Here is a 16,732-nt window from a genome sequence, read left to right as displayed (position 1 = left end):
AATGATAAGTAAAAACTATTCATGTCATTTTAAAAGCATACTCATTCTACAGCATTGTTTCAAACAAGCCTAAAGCTTTTGCTCAGTACTGTATGTCTATATGTGAGGGCAAAGGTTTCAGAGTGAAAGTGAATACACATTTGAATAAATCATTTTTTCATTGATAGATTCTCCGTGCTGACTCACGTGGGTGTTGATCTTGCCGTTCTCATTGGTCATGCTGTCGCGGTGGTGCAGGTTAGCGAAGGGCTTGGCCGCCCCCCAGGACTCCAGGTAGCGGGTCATCCGCACAGATGCCCTCATCTTAGCCCCGTCCGTGTGGCGGGGCCGGCAGTGCAGCTGGGGGCTCCTCCTCTCCGCCTAGATATGTGTGTGTGTGTGTGTGGGTTTGTGTGTGTGTGTGTGTGTGTGTGTGTGTGTGTGTGTGTGTGTGTGTGTGTGTGTGTGTGTGTGTGTGTGTGTTTGAATGTGTGTGTGTGTGTGTGTGTGTGTGTGTGTGTGTGTGTGTGTGTGTGTGTGTGTGTGTGTGTGTGTGTGTGTGTGTGTGTGAATGTGTGTGTGTGTGTGTTTGAATGTGTGTGTGTGTGTGTGTGTGTGTGTGTGTGTGTGTGTGTGTGTGTGTGTGTGTGTGTGTGTGTGTGTGTGTGTGTGTGTGTGTGTGTGTGTGTGAAATGTGTGTGTGTGTGTGTGGGGGAGGTTAACAGTTAACACACTCATATCAACACCAGCAATGCTCACAGCGCACACAAGCACTTGATACACTGGAGACAGACTCCTGTAGTTGCTGATTAACTAATCAACTCCACGCAGCAGATTATAAATAAATCCACTAATTATGTAGAGCGGCGGCATCGCGCTAAATTAAGTATGTTTCACAGCGTCTCCTTTCCGGTATGCAGAGGGAGAGCTCGGCTATCTCGGGCACTTCTGGACCTCCCACTCAACGCCCGGTGCTCCCAGCTACCGGGGAGCGGATCGGAGGCGTGAATGGGAAGCACAGAGAGTGGGAGTAGGGAGTGAGAATGAGTATGAGTCCCTTGTGAGGCCAGAGACAGATGCTATTGTACCCCAAAGCAGCACCGCATAAATGTGTGATAAAGTGTTTGTACATATAAAAATAAAATAAAGAAATACATTTATGAGGCATTGGTGAAGGACTCTTATCATACAGCCTCTTGATGTACAATCTCGCTCAGACATCGGAAATGCAATCTTTCTGAAACTTTCTAAATTCACTTGTTGTCAAAGTGCTACTTCGATCAGAATGTACTTTTTGGTAACGTTTTTTGATAGGTCATTCACTTGTTTTAATTAAGAATAAGATCTGACTATGTTTGCAGATGAACGGTGAGTCAACTAGTAGTTGTGAGTCAACTCTAAGTAGTTTACACCTTACCTTGGGGTTGATAACCAGGAATGTAATGACTCCGTGTTCTTTCAGGTAAGGGTCCCGGTTCGGCCCATCGCCGTCCTCCACCTTGTAGGATCCATCGAGGTAATCCAGGGTCTCTGATGAGATGTGAACTCGGCTGAGGAGGAGTAGACACATCATATGCAATGTAAGGTATAATAAATATACCATAGCATGAACAGCACCAAAAAAACAATTACAGTACAACCACCTAGTGTTCATCCTTACATACAGTGTGTTACCTGGAAATTGATCGCAAGGCCTTGTTTTTGCAGTGATCCTCCAGTTAAGCTTCAAAGGAAGTTGCTAACAGGGGCAATTCAATAGCCAGTCAAGCTCACACAGTAACAGTAACTCTTCATTAGTTACACTGCAGTAGTTAATGAAGTGGAGATGGCTCTAGCATAACCATAGTCTTAAAACTTAAAATCTTATGTAAAGTAGTATTTATTGTTACACCATGTTTTTTATTGCTCTTAGCTTGACTGTTCTCTCCCTTGTACGTCGCTTTGGACAAAAGCGTCTGCTAAATGACTAAATGTAAATGTAATTGTAAAACAGAGCAGTGAGACTAAATCCATCATGAGATCACCCAATCACCAGCACAGACCACTGGGGACAATTTCACCTGATGTATTTGTGTGTGCGTGTCAAAGTTACAGCCAACCGTAACCGCACGGCATTGCTTTGTGCGTGGCACGTACCCCGGCACACCTCCGGCCTCCATGTGATTGGCAAGTGTCACGTCATGTGACCAGACGTCATACTGCCACTTCTGGAGGCCGATGACACCACACAGAACGCCTCCAGAATGCACCCCGACACGCATGTTGATGTCCACTCCGGTGGCGTCCCTCACTTTCCTGAGAAGAGAGAGAAAGAGTAAGAGAGAAAGAGAGAGGAATATCTCTGTGAATGATGAAGGTTCCTCATATCTCCTCTCTCTCTTGAATTGGCTGCCACTGTGACATTCTCTCATATTGCCATTCCACTAAAAATAAGGCCGGCGTGAGCTAATGAGGCGACAGTGTAAATATCAGCACGGGCGCGGCGCGCGCCTGGCGACAGTTTGTGTTTGTTCGGTGGGCGCTTCGCTCCGCTCCGGGCCCCAGGTAGCGATACGCTCTCAGCTGTGTGCAGATCACCTTATCATCTTGATTTCATATTGTGTTTGCACTGAAGCCACCACATGGATTGGACCATCAATCACACAGTGTGTGTGTTTGTTTGCGTGTGTCTGTGTGTGTGTGTGTGTGTGTGTGTGTGTGTGTGTGTGTGTGTGTGTGTGTGTGTGTGTGTGACAATCACATCATTTCGAGCGGCCGAACACCACTGGTTCCATCAGACTTTGGCGAGGCATGTCAGAAAAAAGGAGGTGAGACCGGCGGCACCTCAGTCCCACCCTTTAATTGATTTTGTGTGGCTGTGCGAATAAGATGGAAACAGATGGAGAAGGAGAAGAAGAAGGAGAAGGAGGAGGAGGAGGAGGAGGAGGAGGAAAGACAGAGAGAGGGAAAAAGATGAAATAGGGCATGTAATATGTGTTCAAAGGGCAAACAGAGACAGAGAAGGAATAAAAGACGAAAAAGAGAGAGACAGAGAGAGAGAGAGAGAGAGCGGTGGGGAAAGAGACTGGGGCATATTCTCTGTTCAAAGAGAGGAGAGAAGACAGAAAGAGGAGAGGGAGGAGAGGATGGAAGTGAGAAACGGCACTGAAAGAAGAAGAAAGAAAAACAGAAAATGGGTGCAGTCAGTTTGGCAAAGGGTTACAACACAGAGACTGAACCGGTAGGGATTGTCGATCGCGAAACAGGTGGTGTTATTGATGAAAGAGGTAGATGGTATTGGAAAAAGAAAAAGAGAAGTGAGGCATTTACTTGATGGCCTCACACATCTCCAGGCCCATCTTCACACAGTTCTTGGCGTGGTCTGGCAGGGACTCAGGCAGGCCTGACACACAGTAATAACAATCCCCAAGGATCTTAATCCTCATACAGTCATTCTCCTGAGGACGACAGTGAAAGAGGACAAGACAGTTTTCACAACAAGAACCAGAACAACTTTAGATCATGAACAGAATGCAGTATTTTATATTAGTTGATCTACGATATGTACGTCTGGGCTCCTGAATACAATGTAGTCATTGAATTTTTGTCAAGCTGTATTTGAGGCCCATTGATACTTGGATAGACCTGGACAGACCCAGACAGACTCAGACAGACCTCTTTGAGTATGAGTGTGATGGGAACCAAATTAAGGGGGGGGGAAAGCATCATGCTCTTTCTATCTAGCTCTAGTTTCAGCCTTCTCTGGCATAAAATGAAAAGTAATCGATCACCTTTCAATACCCGTATAAAATATATGATAATGAAAGTAATCATCGCCTCACAGCATCGATTGACTTCGCCAGGAGATAATGGACAAAAAGTGATTGAAATGAGCCTGCGGCAATTATTTTCCCGGATGGACATTTTCATGGCCGATTATTTCACACCACCATCTTCTGATTCACTGACAAAGCATGTAAGTTGTTTTATATTTGGAAACATCAGGACAATAAAAGCCTTAAGGAGGGGACAAAGTGGAAAGCGATGTAGAACTGAATCAAGGGGAAGGGAGGAAACCAAGCTAAGCTTTACTTGCAGGACACGATATTGAGGGAAACCGCAAGACAATGCATAAGCAGGTAGACAGTGACATTCAAACATAACTTAAAGATGTAAAATCAAATCCCCGAAAGTAGGAAGTAAATAAAAATGAAATATTTAAAAGTTAGACTTTGATGAAGGAGAAGGGGAGAGTGGAGGGCATGCAGCAGTACCTTTGCAATCTGGTCAAACTTGCCGAAGAGCTCGTTGAGCATGTGAACGAGTTCTCCCGGGGAACAGTCGCTGGCGAGCCGGGTGAAGCCGACTATATCCGCATACAAAATGCTGCGGCCAGACAAGCCCACAAACACACAGGGGAGATAAAAGAGACCATATTGGAAAAAATCGGAATATTGCAGAAGCTCTCCGAGTGAGTGCTTGGTAACATTAGTCTGGGGCAGACAGACCTCAGATAGCAGCTCAGGGAATTTGCTGTCAACTGGCCCCAATTTGATAAGCCAAATTTGAACTGACACAACATGTTTATCAATAAACAAATCATTCATGAATTTATTATTTATGTTAGGTTAATATGTAAAATGATGATCCTAATTTTCCTCCCCATGTTTGTGTGCACTGAAAATAAATATTCAATGTCTCCGTAGTGGTCCCTGCACAAACGTTCTGCAAAGACTTCTTCCTCCAACTTCCCTGTCTGACTCATGTTCACCTTTGTTCAAAATGACTGACATGAGCATCAAATATTATGTTTGTATCCATTAAAATTCAGAATGAATAGTCCAACCTTAACATTGGCAAATAGCCTACATATGTGGTGTATTATGCAACATACTTGCTATTCATTTGATGTGTTGTAATTAGTGCTGTCAAACGATTCAAATATTTAAATCGCGATTAATCGCATTTATGTCATAGTTAACTCAAAATGAATCGCGATTAATCGCAAATTTTTATCTATTCTAAATGTCCCTTCGTTTATTTATTTTTTCCATCATTTTATTTTTATTTGAATGCCCTTATCAACATGGAAAAGTTGATTGGCTTGCTTTATGCAAATCTTTTATTTTATTGAAAACCAATATTGCCAAACAGGGTGGTACAAAATAAAATTATAAAGTGCACATTTCAGGTAAACAAGGACTCAGCCTTTAGTGCAGTTAAACCATGGCTTAATATTTTCTTTTTTTCAAGTTTGCTGGGAACATAGCAGTCAGGCCTCTTATTTCAGAAACATTGAACCGTAACAGTTAGGTTACCAATAAAAGGTAAGCCTACTACTTCTTTGCTTTCAGCCAGCTGCCTGTTGACATTTTCAGACAACAGTGAAGCTCGCTTCTTTTGCACAACACAACTTTTAAAAGTAAACTTTCCATTCAGAAGCTTTTTATCATCCATTTCGCCGTATCGCTCTCACCATTCACTCAAACCGTAACGTTCGCCTACTACACAGTTTGCGAGGCCAAAAAAAATGTTTAATGTTAAAAAAAAAAAAATTCATAAAAAAATTTGCGTTAATCTCGCGATAAAAAAATGAACGGCGTTAAAATGGGTTTGCGTTAACGCCGTTAATAACGCGTTAAACTGACAGCACTAGTTGTAATGCAACAATAAATGTGCCTACTGTGGTCTATCTCCCTTCACTGTCACACATTAACAATCAATAGGTCACCTCTAATTGGATCTGTGATGGTTTTTTCCCCCTCTTCCTCCATCCTTCATTCCCAAAATATGCTGAATGAGATATTAGCACTCCATTTTCATTATTTCATTAAAGGGATAGTTCATCCATTTAACATTAGCAGTTTATTTTACCCATTCAGTCAAACAAGGTTTACCGCCGGTTTACCATTTCTTTCCATGTCTCAACAACAAACTGCCCAGGGGGCCGGATACTTTGCTATTGTGTTTGGCAAAAGCCCTCTCTGCTATCAGGCTACAGACTGCACCAGCCGTGTGGCTACAGCTAAGACGGCCTACTGAATATCTGTGTAGGCCATATCATGTCAAATGGGTTGGGAAAGGAAATGAACCGGGAACATTCCCGACGGCCAGTCCATGCCTGTCGGCCTGACAGAGAGCTTCCAGACAGCGCAAAGCACCTGACTGCAAGGCACTGTCAAACACAAGACAACCACACACTCTTAACATGTCTGTGTAAGGACCCTGTTCTGTCCTATGCTTGGCTGCAAGACTCATCACATTCTAAGTAAATTACAGAGTTGAATCTGTTTTTCAGTGGAAGAGGAATACTCTAGAGAGCCATCATTACCACGGAGGTCACAGAGAAGACAACAATCCGAGCTTGACAGACCAAAACACCACACACACACACACACACACACACACACACACACACACACACACATAGTACAAAAAACACAAGAGGCTCTTATAATGAGCAGTGAGTTGTCACCCTCAACCCCCCCCCCCACTCACTCACTCCCTGCCATACTTTCAGTATGATGAAAAAGATATTACAGCCCCAGTGAAGAGCTTTGAAGCAGATAGGTATTACCTCAAAATAAAGAAGGACTCTCTGTCCTTCAGCTTGATGAGAGCCTTTTATTTATTCAGCTCCATATCCTCTGTGAAATCTGTCCTTTGTTCAAGACAAAATATTGGACCCCAAGAGGCTAAAACAATCTCGATAAGCATCTAAAATAACAATTCTGTGAGACGGGGGATTGTTCAAAATGCCTTTTTGGAAGAACCTGGATCAGTAATGAAGATGGTCGACTGATGGTCGACGGTGAATTTATTTACCCTAAACGTTTCCTTGTCAGTTTCATTTGGAATGCACCACAGGACCCGAGGAGGAGTCCATTTATGGCACAACAAGGGTCCCATGTTTGATACGGAAAATATCCTGAGATCATCATTCATTTCCTGGGACTTCATTTGATTAGTCATTGTGCTTTTGGTGTTATATTAAATATATTAAACTGGGATAAGTGTGGTGTGTTTTGATGTGAACAAACAGTAGGATTTTGGATACTGGCCAATGTTTGATTCCATGTTGGATTATATACAATCTCTCCAACCTAACGCATGCACTCTCAATATTATAAAGTACTCTGGAGTGCGTTCTATGTTCATGTGATTTTAGTTTTTTTATAACAAAACGTTGTTGTAGTTATTGTTTACACTTATATGAGGCTATGTATTTAATGATCAGCCCTCATCGTATTTAATTGATCTATTAGAGACTAACAGTAAACCCATCTACAGTATGTCCTCTAATCCCTGTGCTTGCTGCTAGTTGTGACATAACCCAGACAGAACAGTGCACTCTTGCACTCTTTTCAGCAGCTTTTCTGTTCACACTGGTGCAACTTTAATATTGTTTTAACGCAGTTGTTGAAGGCTTATTGGAGTTAACTAATGTAGGAATATTTTTTTAGGAGTAAGAAAGGATTTACAGGATAACCCATTGAATTAGTTTAAGGTTTAAATTTGGGTTAGATTCAGACAATGTTTGTGAGTTGACGGTTGAAATTTGAAATAAGAGGGTGTGACCCCAGTTGACCCAAGGGAAATGATGAGTGGAGTATTAGGTACAGTGTAAGCCTTCTGATTTGATAGGGGTCAGATGGGAGGTCAAAATCATTTGGCTGAAGGGGTCAACCAAACAGGGCATATGGGGAGGTGTTAGATAACCTTTTAAATAATGTGGCGCGAGGTTTATCTGGTAGATCTTTTTCTAGAACTCATCTCTTGTTGTGGTCTAAAATCCTACAATAAACTCCTTCGAAGAACTTTGCATCCTGGTCGAATTGCTGATTGAGAAATTGTATGGAATGCATGCAACACTAACACATTACATTGTTTTACAGGACACCCCTGAAATGTACTGTTCCACCAGCTGTTAGCATGGCTTGGCACGTACATGTTGAGAATGCTCCACATTACCCACTTTCTGCTAGTGATTCCTATGGGTGCCATGCAAGTTAGTTCTGATTGCGTTTAGGGGGAGTCACCTGACGTTGGTGTGTCTCTGCACGTAGAGATTGTGGAAGTTGTTGGTGTTCTCCGCCCGGCCAAAGTTGGGACCTTTTAGCCTCTGAATGATCTCTGCCTTCATCACCCTGGCGATGTGGGCAGGGAGCAGGGACAACAACAGACGCTCCTATTGGACAAAACAAAACACAAGATACCTTCAAAATAACGGCATAAAGTGTCTCCGCTGCCAGAATTATGGAGTAACTGTGTCTTTGATCAGCGGGATCTTTGAGTGAATACAGGTGACTACCAAGTACTGTAATAATAACATCCCACATTAAAATGCCATTTCTGAAAATCTTCACAATGGCTTCTGTCAAAAGGCCAACGTATACAGTCTTCTTCATGTACCTGTATGTAATTATCAGGGTCTAGGTTTGTTAATAGCTGTCTCAGGTGTCATGTCCTGAAATGCCTTTTCTCCGCAAGCTGCAAATCTAAGCTAAATGAGCCGAGTTTGAGCATGGCACGGTCTCCATCATGCCTGAGTGCAACTGAGGATAAAAACAGGTTCATTTTCCCTCTGACTCAGGCACTTTTACCCACCATTTAAAAGTAGGCACTCGCACACAGGAAATGCTTTTAAATTACACTCTTCTGATACATTGTTATCGGGGGAGAGAAGAGAGGGGGGGGGGGGTGGAGAGAGATATGAGGGTTGCGGAGGGGAGCGGCAGCCATTTCCGAGCGTAAATTGATTCATGCTTTCACGTGTGTTTCTCCGGGAGAGAGTGGGCGAGCGAGCGAGCGAGCGAGCGAGCGAGTGGGGCTAAACAGGAGCAGGACTGACTGAGTGGCCTCCGCCGGGCCGGGAAGTCTCGCCAGGCTGAAAAGAAAACTCTCCTTCCCTCCTTCTCTCCTTCTCTCTTTCTGAGCCGGTGGACAGCACAAAAGTTGCCTTACACAGAAAATGACAAATATTGGTCGGCTAACTTTACCTTTACCTTCAGGTGTGCAGCACTTGAGAGAAAAGCACCTGTCAATGACTGCCAGTAATACATGACCATGTGAGCCAGTAAGATGCTGTGATCATTTGAGAGAAAGTGTCGAGTTAAAAATATAAGAATACACCTACAGAAGTAATTCCACCAATAGGAGGCACTAGCACATGTGGAAGTAGCAGGGGCGGACTGGGGGAAAAAAGTGGCCCGGGAGTTACTGTCAGACCGGCCCACTCAATACACGGCGCGCTGCCCAGTCAGTACACAGCGCGCTGTCCAGTCAGTACACGGCGCGCTGCCCACTCAATGCATCGCACGTATCGACCAGTCAGTGCAGTGGCCTACTTGGAAAAATACTCATACACTTAACATTATTTTGGATGATTACAAAGCAATTACATCATATATGTTTGTTTTTTAATAACATTTGGATCCACCAATTTGCCTGGATGGACACATGGAATAAAATGATACTGGCTATTGTAACACTCCAAGGTAGGTATAGTATGCTAGATGAATATGCTTAACTCTGGGCTAGTATCAGATGGTTATACTGTACGTACGGTATAACTACAAAGCCTTAAGGAATCTGTCAAAGTCACTGTCATCTTCAGCCTACATGAGTGGTAAATAGGGATTATTATGTAAGTATGTTAAACCATTGACACAACACTATCAGCAAACTATATTAGTGCCCCAGGTGGGAAAAAAACGACACTTAAGTACATTACATTTAAGTGTACTAAGTATACTTTTTTGTACTTAACTTTCCACTATTGGTTAGTACACTCAAAGTGTATTAGATAAATATACTTTAAATACATGTGCTGAATTGAAATACACTATTTTTGTATATTAAACTGTAACTTAGGTCTACATTGTACCCTGGGTCTTATCTTGGCTCTGGGGCCCCTGGCTGCTGCTTCTAGCAGCAGAATCATCAATCTAGATAACATATTAACATTGTGTATAATGTAAGTGTTGTGTGTAACACGGTGATTTTAGCATAACAAGCTAGCTGGTTAACTTAAGTTATTAGAAATGATAAGATTTCCCTCTTTACAACTACCACCATGGATAGCTTGCTCATCGATGGTAAGCAAGTAACTACGGCTAACATGTTAAATAGATAATCTCGATGATGACAACAGCGCCAGCTTGCTTATTTTACCAGATCATAACGGTCTAATTTTGGACATTTATCTACCTAACGTTAGCTAGGCTAGCTTGTAGGGAACGTTACCTCATCTGTGAAAAGCAAGCTAACATTGACCAAGTCAACCACTTACCTTCTTATCACTGTCAACAGTCGGTGGTTTCCCAAATAAATCAGAGATTTTTGCATATTTTGATGCACCTTCCTCCAGACCTTTTTTTTTCCTCCCTGCCACCTTTGCGTTTTGGTGCCGATGACATGCTCTCACTCTCAAAAACAACTTTGTCTGCTAGCCAGTGACGCAAGTGTTGAGTAGGCAAGGCAAGGTAACTTTTATTTATGTATTTATTTATGGAAGTCAATGTGCTTTACATATACAATAACAGGAAAGGCCACAAATAATTAAAATAAATAAAATAAAATGTAGGAGTGATTGTTTTCTGTTATTAAATGTCAAAGTTAGACTGACGGAAGAGATTAGATGAGTAAAGCTTTCTTTTGAACTCCACTAAGGATGTTTTAGGGCATTCATGAAAGTTTTCTCATGTGGGATTCGTTTTGAATTTAGACCAGAATTTCAGAACGCGAAATAACAGCCGTAAATGGCCCAGAGTTTTCAATCAGGCTAGGGCTGACTGCACACTTCACTACGGTTGCGTGCCCGACGGGGCGTGTATGTATGCAAATCCAAATTTAAGAATCCTCATCCTCAATCCGCACAGCTGAGAACACTTTGGCTGTGTAAGAACCCATTTTCAGGCGTTCATTAATAAGGTGGAGATCTTTTCTTACGTTTAACTTCCGAAGTCCGTAAGAACACATTTCAGAAGACACTTCAGAATTATTTTCGAAAAATAAGCACCATGAGTGTGAATACAGATCGCGAGGAGGACTATAAATATCAGTGAGTGCTATTATTAACACAGTGAAGTTTTTAGAGCAAACTACACGTGTTCTGAGTAATAGGGAATCTGTAAATTCTCCCGGCGATCTGAGAGGGTGGGCCGGTTGGAGAAAACAGTGAGCCGGTATTTTGGACAATCCCAACCCCGTCGGCCCACCGGGGATTCCCCCGGTATCCCCGATGGCCAGTCCGCCCCTGGGAAGTAGTAGCAGCCATAGTTCAAAATAAGGAGCATTGAATGGCAGTAGTTACAGAAGGGAATGTCAGACTCAATGGTTATGCTGTATGACTCCATTTGCAGTAAATTTGGCGAAATAGTCGTCTATACTGCAGCATGTGATGAAGGCGTTTACATCCCACTCACAAAGGAAATGTAGCTCATGCATAAAGATGAGGTGTGTGATATTGAACAAAGAGCTTTTGCTGAACCCATCTCCAGATATGACGGCCAATACCGTCTGTGCCTAAAACACACGGACGTGTGGCGAAGGGATGGAATGAACAATGGAAATGAAGGTGTACAGAGCTGCGCTGCGGAAGAGTCAGACAGAGAGTGGCGTGACGTGAGGTGACGTGAGGGCATGAGGCCAGACACAATGGAGATGGAGCACTAAAGCTGGGCACATTCAGTGAGACTTAATTGCACTGATAACTGGGGTGCAATTACAACAAAACAGTCTGAGAATTACCTGAGAGAAAGAGAGAAGGGAAGGGGGAGAGAGAGAGTGAGAAAGTGAGAGAATGTGTGTGCACACCTGTGGCCTAGGGTATGTGTTTGTGTGCCATGGTTTGTAATTATGTTTGGATAGAAGGGAAAAAAACACAACATTTCCACTGACATTTGCAGAATAATGGGGAGTTTGGCTGCACATTTCTTCGAAATGATATTTCACAAGGGATGACTGATAACCCCACTCCACACACACACACAGATACATTCACACACACACACACACACACACACACACACAGGCGACACTTTGCCTCAGCGACTCAGGCTTCTCTTTCATCTGCACTATAATATTTCACCCTCACAGCCCCTGCCTGATGGAGGTATTTCACATAAAACACAGACAAGTCGCATTTGCAGCGAGGAGGGGGTGATTTCTCTAAATTACAACCCCACCCCACCCCCCCACCCCCTCCTCCACCCCTCTTCCCAAATCCGCAGATGTGAAGGGGGTTGAAAATCTATTTTTGGATTATCAACCTCACCCCGCCCTTGGATGTTTGAAGCTCGGAGTGTTGCTGGTGATATATACAGAACACCCCACCACCACCACAATAGCATCTCCTTTTCAGCTGCATGAATGAGTCACACACACACACACCCCCCCACCCCCCCGTCCCCGTCCCCCCCAATACACACCCAGCTACAGACCACCCCACATCCCCCCCTACCTACCCAAACCCCATAGTCCCCTAGGTGTCCAGCAGCAGTGCTCACTCTTGTAGTTCAACACACACACACAGAAGCAAGCACCTGTGCATGCACATACACAAACACTCACACACACACACACACACACACACACACACACACACTAAAAATGCTTGGACACAATGTTATTGGCTGCTATCTGGTGATATACCAATGTGTGTGACTACACCTGAATTTATTTACAGGAACTACATGCAGTAATGAAATCCCACAGGAGGTATAGCCTATACATCACTATATAACATGAACAAATGGGTACAACCTCGCTGAGGCCGACTCACGAGGCCCTGGTGTGTACCTGCTGATGCTTCTCAAACTCCAGCTTGATGGGAGACTTGATGCAGTTGCAGGTGTCCTGGTAGGTCTGCCACAGGGCCAGGTCCATCAGGTGCTTGTGGTAAGCCCCCGCCAGGTTCCCGCAGATGAAGATGATGATGTTGGCCAGTATCTGTCAGCACGACAGAAAACAACAAACAAACAAACAAACAAAGAGAATAGCTCCTCAGCGTGAGTGCATTGTGTAACACTAATCGTGTCCATACAGAAAGGAATGTAAGGAACAACCCGGAGAGCCACTCAGTCGGAAACAGATCTGACCCTGATTTGGCACAGGTACATGCCAGATCAAGGCCAGACCAGGGCCAGAGTCAGCGGCAAATGCATGGATTTAAAAGCACGCAACTCAGACAGTATGCATATAGGAAGCAGTTGCATAGTCGCAGGGTCAACCTGGAGCAGAGGAGAGGAATGAGTTAACAGTATGGAAGTGTCCTGGGCCCTGATCTGCCCCTCAGGCACTCAGGATTGTTGTGATCTCAAACATGAGAGAGACTGCTGGACGGATGCCTACTGGCCTCTCAGCTACTGTAAATAACAGCACAGAGAAATGTGAAGCAGTCCATTATAAACTTGCCACTCAGGAAAGTAAAAAAACAAAAGAGAAATTAAAGTCTATTTTGTTGGTGGGTTTGGGAGAAAAAGATCGGTCTTCATTGGTATTGCAAATTCATCATTCATAATCAGCATGTCTTTTTCTTGAGAGGGTGGGCAGGGAGGATATCGAGCGTGGCAGTTACGCAATGAAATGAAAGCAAATTTAATCAGCTCATCAGTAAAAATTTGCTCATCCATTACACCAGCGCTTGTCAGGCTTTCTAATTCGCCGTGTTTAAAAATATTATCCATGGCCGTGGCTTTCATATACAGTAGCGTCGTGTATTTCATTCAGCGTCATAAAATTACTTTTCACCTGCAGTCGCCCGTTCAAAAATGCCTTGATAGAACACGTGGCAAATCGGTCACTAAACGAGAAGCAGGATTAAGAGAATGAGACAGACAGGACACTGTGTGTGTTTCATGAAACATGTAGCCTACATATTCTTCAGGGAAACATGGAAATGTTAAAAGGTCTAAGACCACATCACTAAAAGATGTGCTTTATACTAAAGAACCCGGTGTGAGTTTCATGAATACATCTCTTCGGCTAAACATGGAAATGTGAAAAGGTTGGGAAGGCAAGATTCACTTGCGTTTTTTTTTTTAATCCTTTGAACGTCATTAAGGTCGCTTTCCTCCTCTGCCATAAAATGAGATGTCTGGGGAGCCCCAACAAGAACATGACACACGCGCTGCTTCGCCCAGAGCAGAATGCCGCTCATGGACTCGCCGGCGCACCATGCGCAAGGACATCACAGCTGAGTACTCCTATTTCTAATTGGCGCAGCGACAAGCACCATGGTGAGAACAGTGCTAAAACACGCATAGCAAAAAAAAACAAGAAAGAAAAGAAGGTCATTATGATCTGCTCTGACTGTTGCTCAGCTACAGAAAAAAGGGAAAGGAGAAGAAAAAAAGACCTGTCGTTTTAATTACTCTTCACTCCCCTCCGCTATCATTCACGGGGACATTATTACCAGACGCTGCTTGTTCAGAAGAGCCAATTACACACTGTTTTCCAACCATTAAAGACAGAAAGTCAACAGCCTATTCATTTACTTAAATCACAACCCTCCCCACCCCCACACTCCACTCCCAGTCAGCAAACAGTGTTTGTCTTTACAGAGATGGTAAACAGTCTTGTGTAGCCCACATTTTACAAGCTGGAGGGGGAGTTATTATCGGAGACGTGATGTTTGCTTTTCCGACTCAAACCTCAAGGTTCTTTATCTCGTCTTTGCTCTCTCGTCGTGGCCCTGGGCTCTCCCTCCGCGGGCGACGTGTTTGTTACTCGTCCGCACCTGCCAAATGCGGCGGCGTAACGCAGTGTCCCATCAGGTAGCCCACAGCTGGGTTTGATGAGGCGAGCTTTAATTACACGCTGCGGGAGGAAATGAGTAACTCGAAGGAGAGATGTGCAACTCAGTCATGAGAGACGGCGTGTGGGTTTTGGTTCAGAAGGAGGGCAGAGGCAGGGCAGATGTAGAAAAGATCCATCACTCTTACTCGATCTGCCTGACCAGCAACTGGGTCCTAGTTAGGATTCACCCTGGGAAAACAACTCCATCCATTTAAAGCCTCAAAGACGCCATTAGCGAGCTATATTTTGCTCCAAGCAACAGCATATTCATTTTGGGGGTTCCTTTGTGTGTGTCGGTGTGTTTGTTGGTTGTTGGGGTGTCATCAGGCTCCAGGCATTGTCGTCATCCACACTGATGAATAGCCTCAGTCGTTATGGACCGGTGAAAGAACAGAATGAACACTGTAATCTAAAGGAGGCAGGTCTAAGAGCTAGCCTTAATTAAGGTCACACAAAGCCCCGTGAGGGGCCCTAATGTAATAAAGTGGTGCTTGAGCAGGCGAGATGAAGGAAGATGTGTCTCTCTGCCATCCCATTCAGGTGTTTTTAGACGAGTGTGCAGAGTTCAGACACTGAGGCCTTGAAAGAGAATGTTAAGGAAATTGCCTCTCTCTCTCTCTCTGTCTCTTGCTCTCTCACACATGCCTCCCTTACCAAGGTAGAAATATTAAGAATGAATGTATATGCACATCCAGTGCAAGCACAGGTGAATGATTTAACAGTTAATAATTGAGAGTCAAAAATGAAGCTCATTTATTCTGACTTGCAATACAATGAAGCCTATTCATGGGCGAATGTGTCATTCATATTTCATGCTGTTCTCAAGAGTATTTGATCATCCGACTGGTGCACAGTTGGCACAGCTGAAAGCAAAGTTAATACTGATGTCTTTGTTTTGAAAATGAATGCTAAAATTAGCTGCAGACAATTCAGGGTGGTGACATACGACGTGACTTTTTTCTTCATGACTGTTGCAAAGCTAGCCTGGATACCAGACCGAACTTAGCCCCGCCCACAACATTTGAAGTCGGGAAGTTCGGTCTGGCATTACTCCATTGGGGAGAAATTATCTGCGGACAGACATTGCCGGACCAATCAAATTGTCAAGGCGGGCTTTATACGATGATGGACAGATGATCAACAGTAACGTAATCAAGCACGTCACCAACACACGAGTTGAATTCGTTTTCAACAAACATGGCTGCCGCTGGAGAGCTGAAATGTATAGATTCGAGTCCATTTAGACATTGACAGTGCATTCATTTTGAAAGAGGAACAGAGAAACGCGATTAAGGCATTTGTCAATCGAAAAGATGTTTTTGCCTTCCTTCCTACGGGATCCGGTAAAAGTTTAATTTATCAGCTGGCCCTGGTCACATACTACGTTGTTCTGATTGGTTGTAGGTAACCAATTGAGCGAAGAGGCATTTTTTCTCCTGGTTCGGTTGAAACACGCCCCATAATCACAGCCCAATGGAGCGATATCAGACTCATATTCTGAATAGAATTATGAGTATGACATCGTCAGGCTATTGCAAAGCAACTAAACTATCAACTTGAATTGTTGGTTAATATAAACCGAGAGAATAAGAGAAAGAGAGAGAGAGAAAGAGAGAGAGAGAGAGAGAGAGAGAGAGAGAGAGAGAGAGAGAGAGAGAGAGAAAAAAGACAAGGGGAATGGGGAAGACTACGAAATGTAAATGACAAAATGAGGACTCCATTCTCGCCTTGGATTCTTATCTTTCTCATATTTGGCTTTGTTTCACTGCTTCTCAGTGCAAAAAGACCTTCTTCCATTTACTGCCAATTCCTCTAAGGGTAAGGATGACCTTTAAGCATCAATAACCTTTTCAAATCTACACTCGTGCTTTGTGTGCAAATTGTGTGGAGTATATGGAACATTTCATAAACTTCCCCTCCTCAACTTCAAATGGGACATGTCTGTAATCATGTCAATAGAGAAATCAATGGATCA

General features: G+C 43.6%; 1 protein-coding gene across 1 annotated transcript in view; it reads right to left on the bottom strand.

Moving 5' to 3' along the window:
- The window catches only part of adcy2b (adenylate cyclase 2b (brain)), a 62,930-nt gene that overhangs the window by 27,126 nt on the left and 19,072 nt on the right, over positions 1–16,732 (bottom strand). Inside the window, exons 4-10 of the mRNA XM_031585788.2 lie at positions 12,760–12,909; positions 7,998–8,146; positions 4,233–4,344; positions 3,289–3,416; positions 2,116–2,274; positions 1,397–1,529; positions 187–360 (exon numbers count right to left, since the gene is read on the bottom strand). Of these exons, the coding sequence (XP_031441648.1) occupies positions 187–360; positions 1,397–1,529; positions 2,116–2,274; positions 3,289–3,416; positions 4,233–4,344; positions 7,998–8,146; positions 12,760–12,909 (1,005 nt within the window). The remainder of the gene's footprint in view (positions 1–186; positions 361–1,396; positions 1,530–2,115; positions 2,275–3,288; positions 3,417–4,232; positions 4,345–7,997; positions 8,147–12,759; positions 12,910–16,732) is intronic.

The sequence above is a fragment of the Clupea harengus genome, chromosome 19 (assembly GCF_900700415.2).
Source record: "Clupea harengus chromosome 19, Ch_v2.0.2, whole genome shotgun sequence".
In the NCBI taxonomy this organism is placed as follows: domain Eukaryota; kingdom Metazoa; phylum Chordata; class Actinopteri; order Clupeiformes; family Clupeidae; genus Clupea; species Clupea harengus.
Note: the sequence above shows the minus strand (reverse complement) of the source record. Positions and strands in the feature narration are given on the sequence as shown.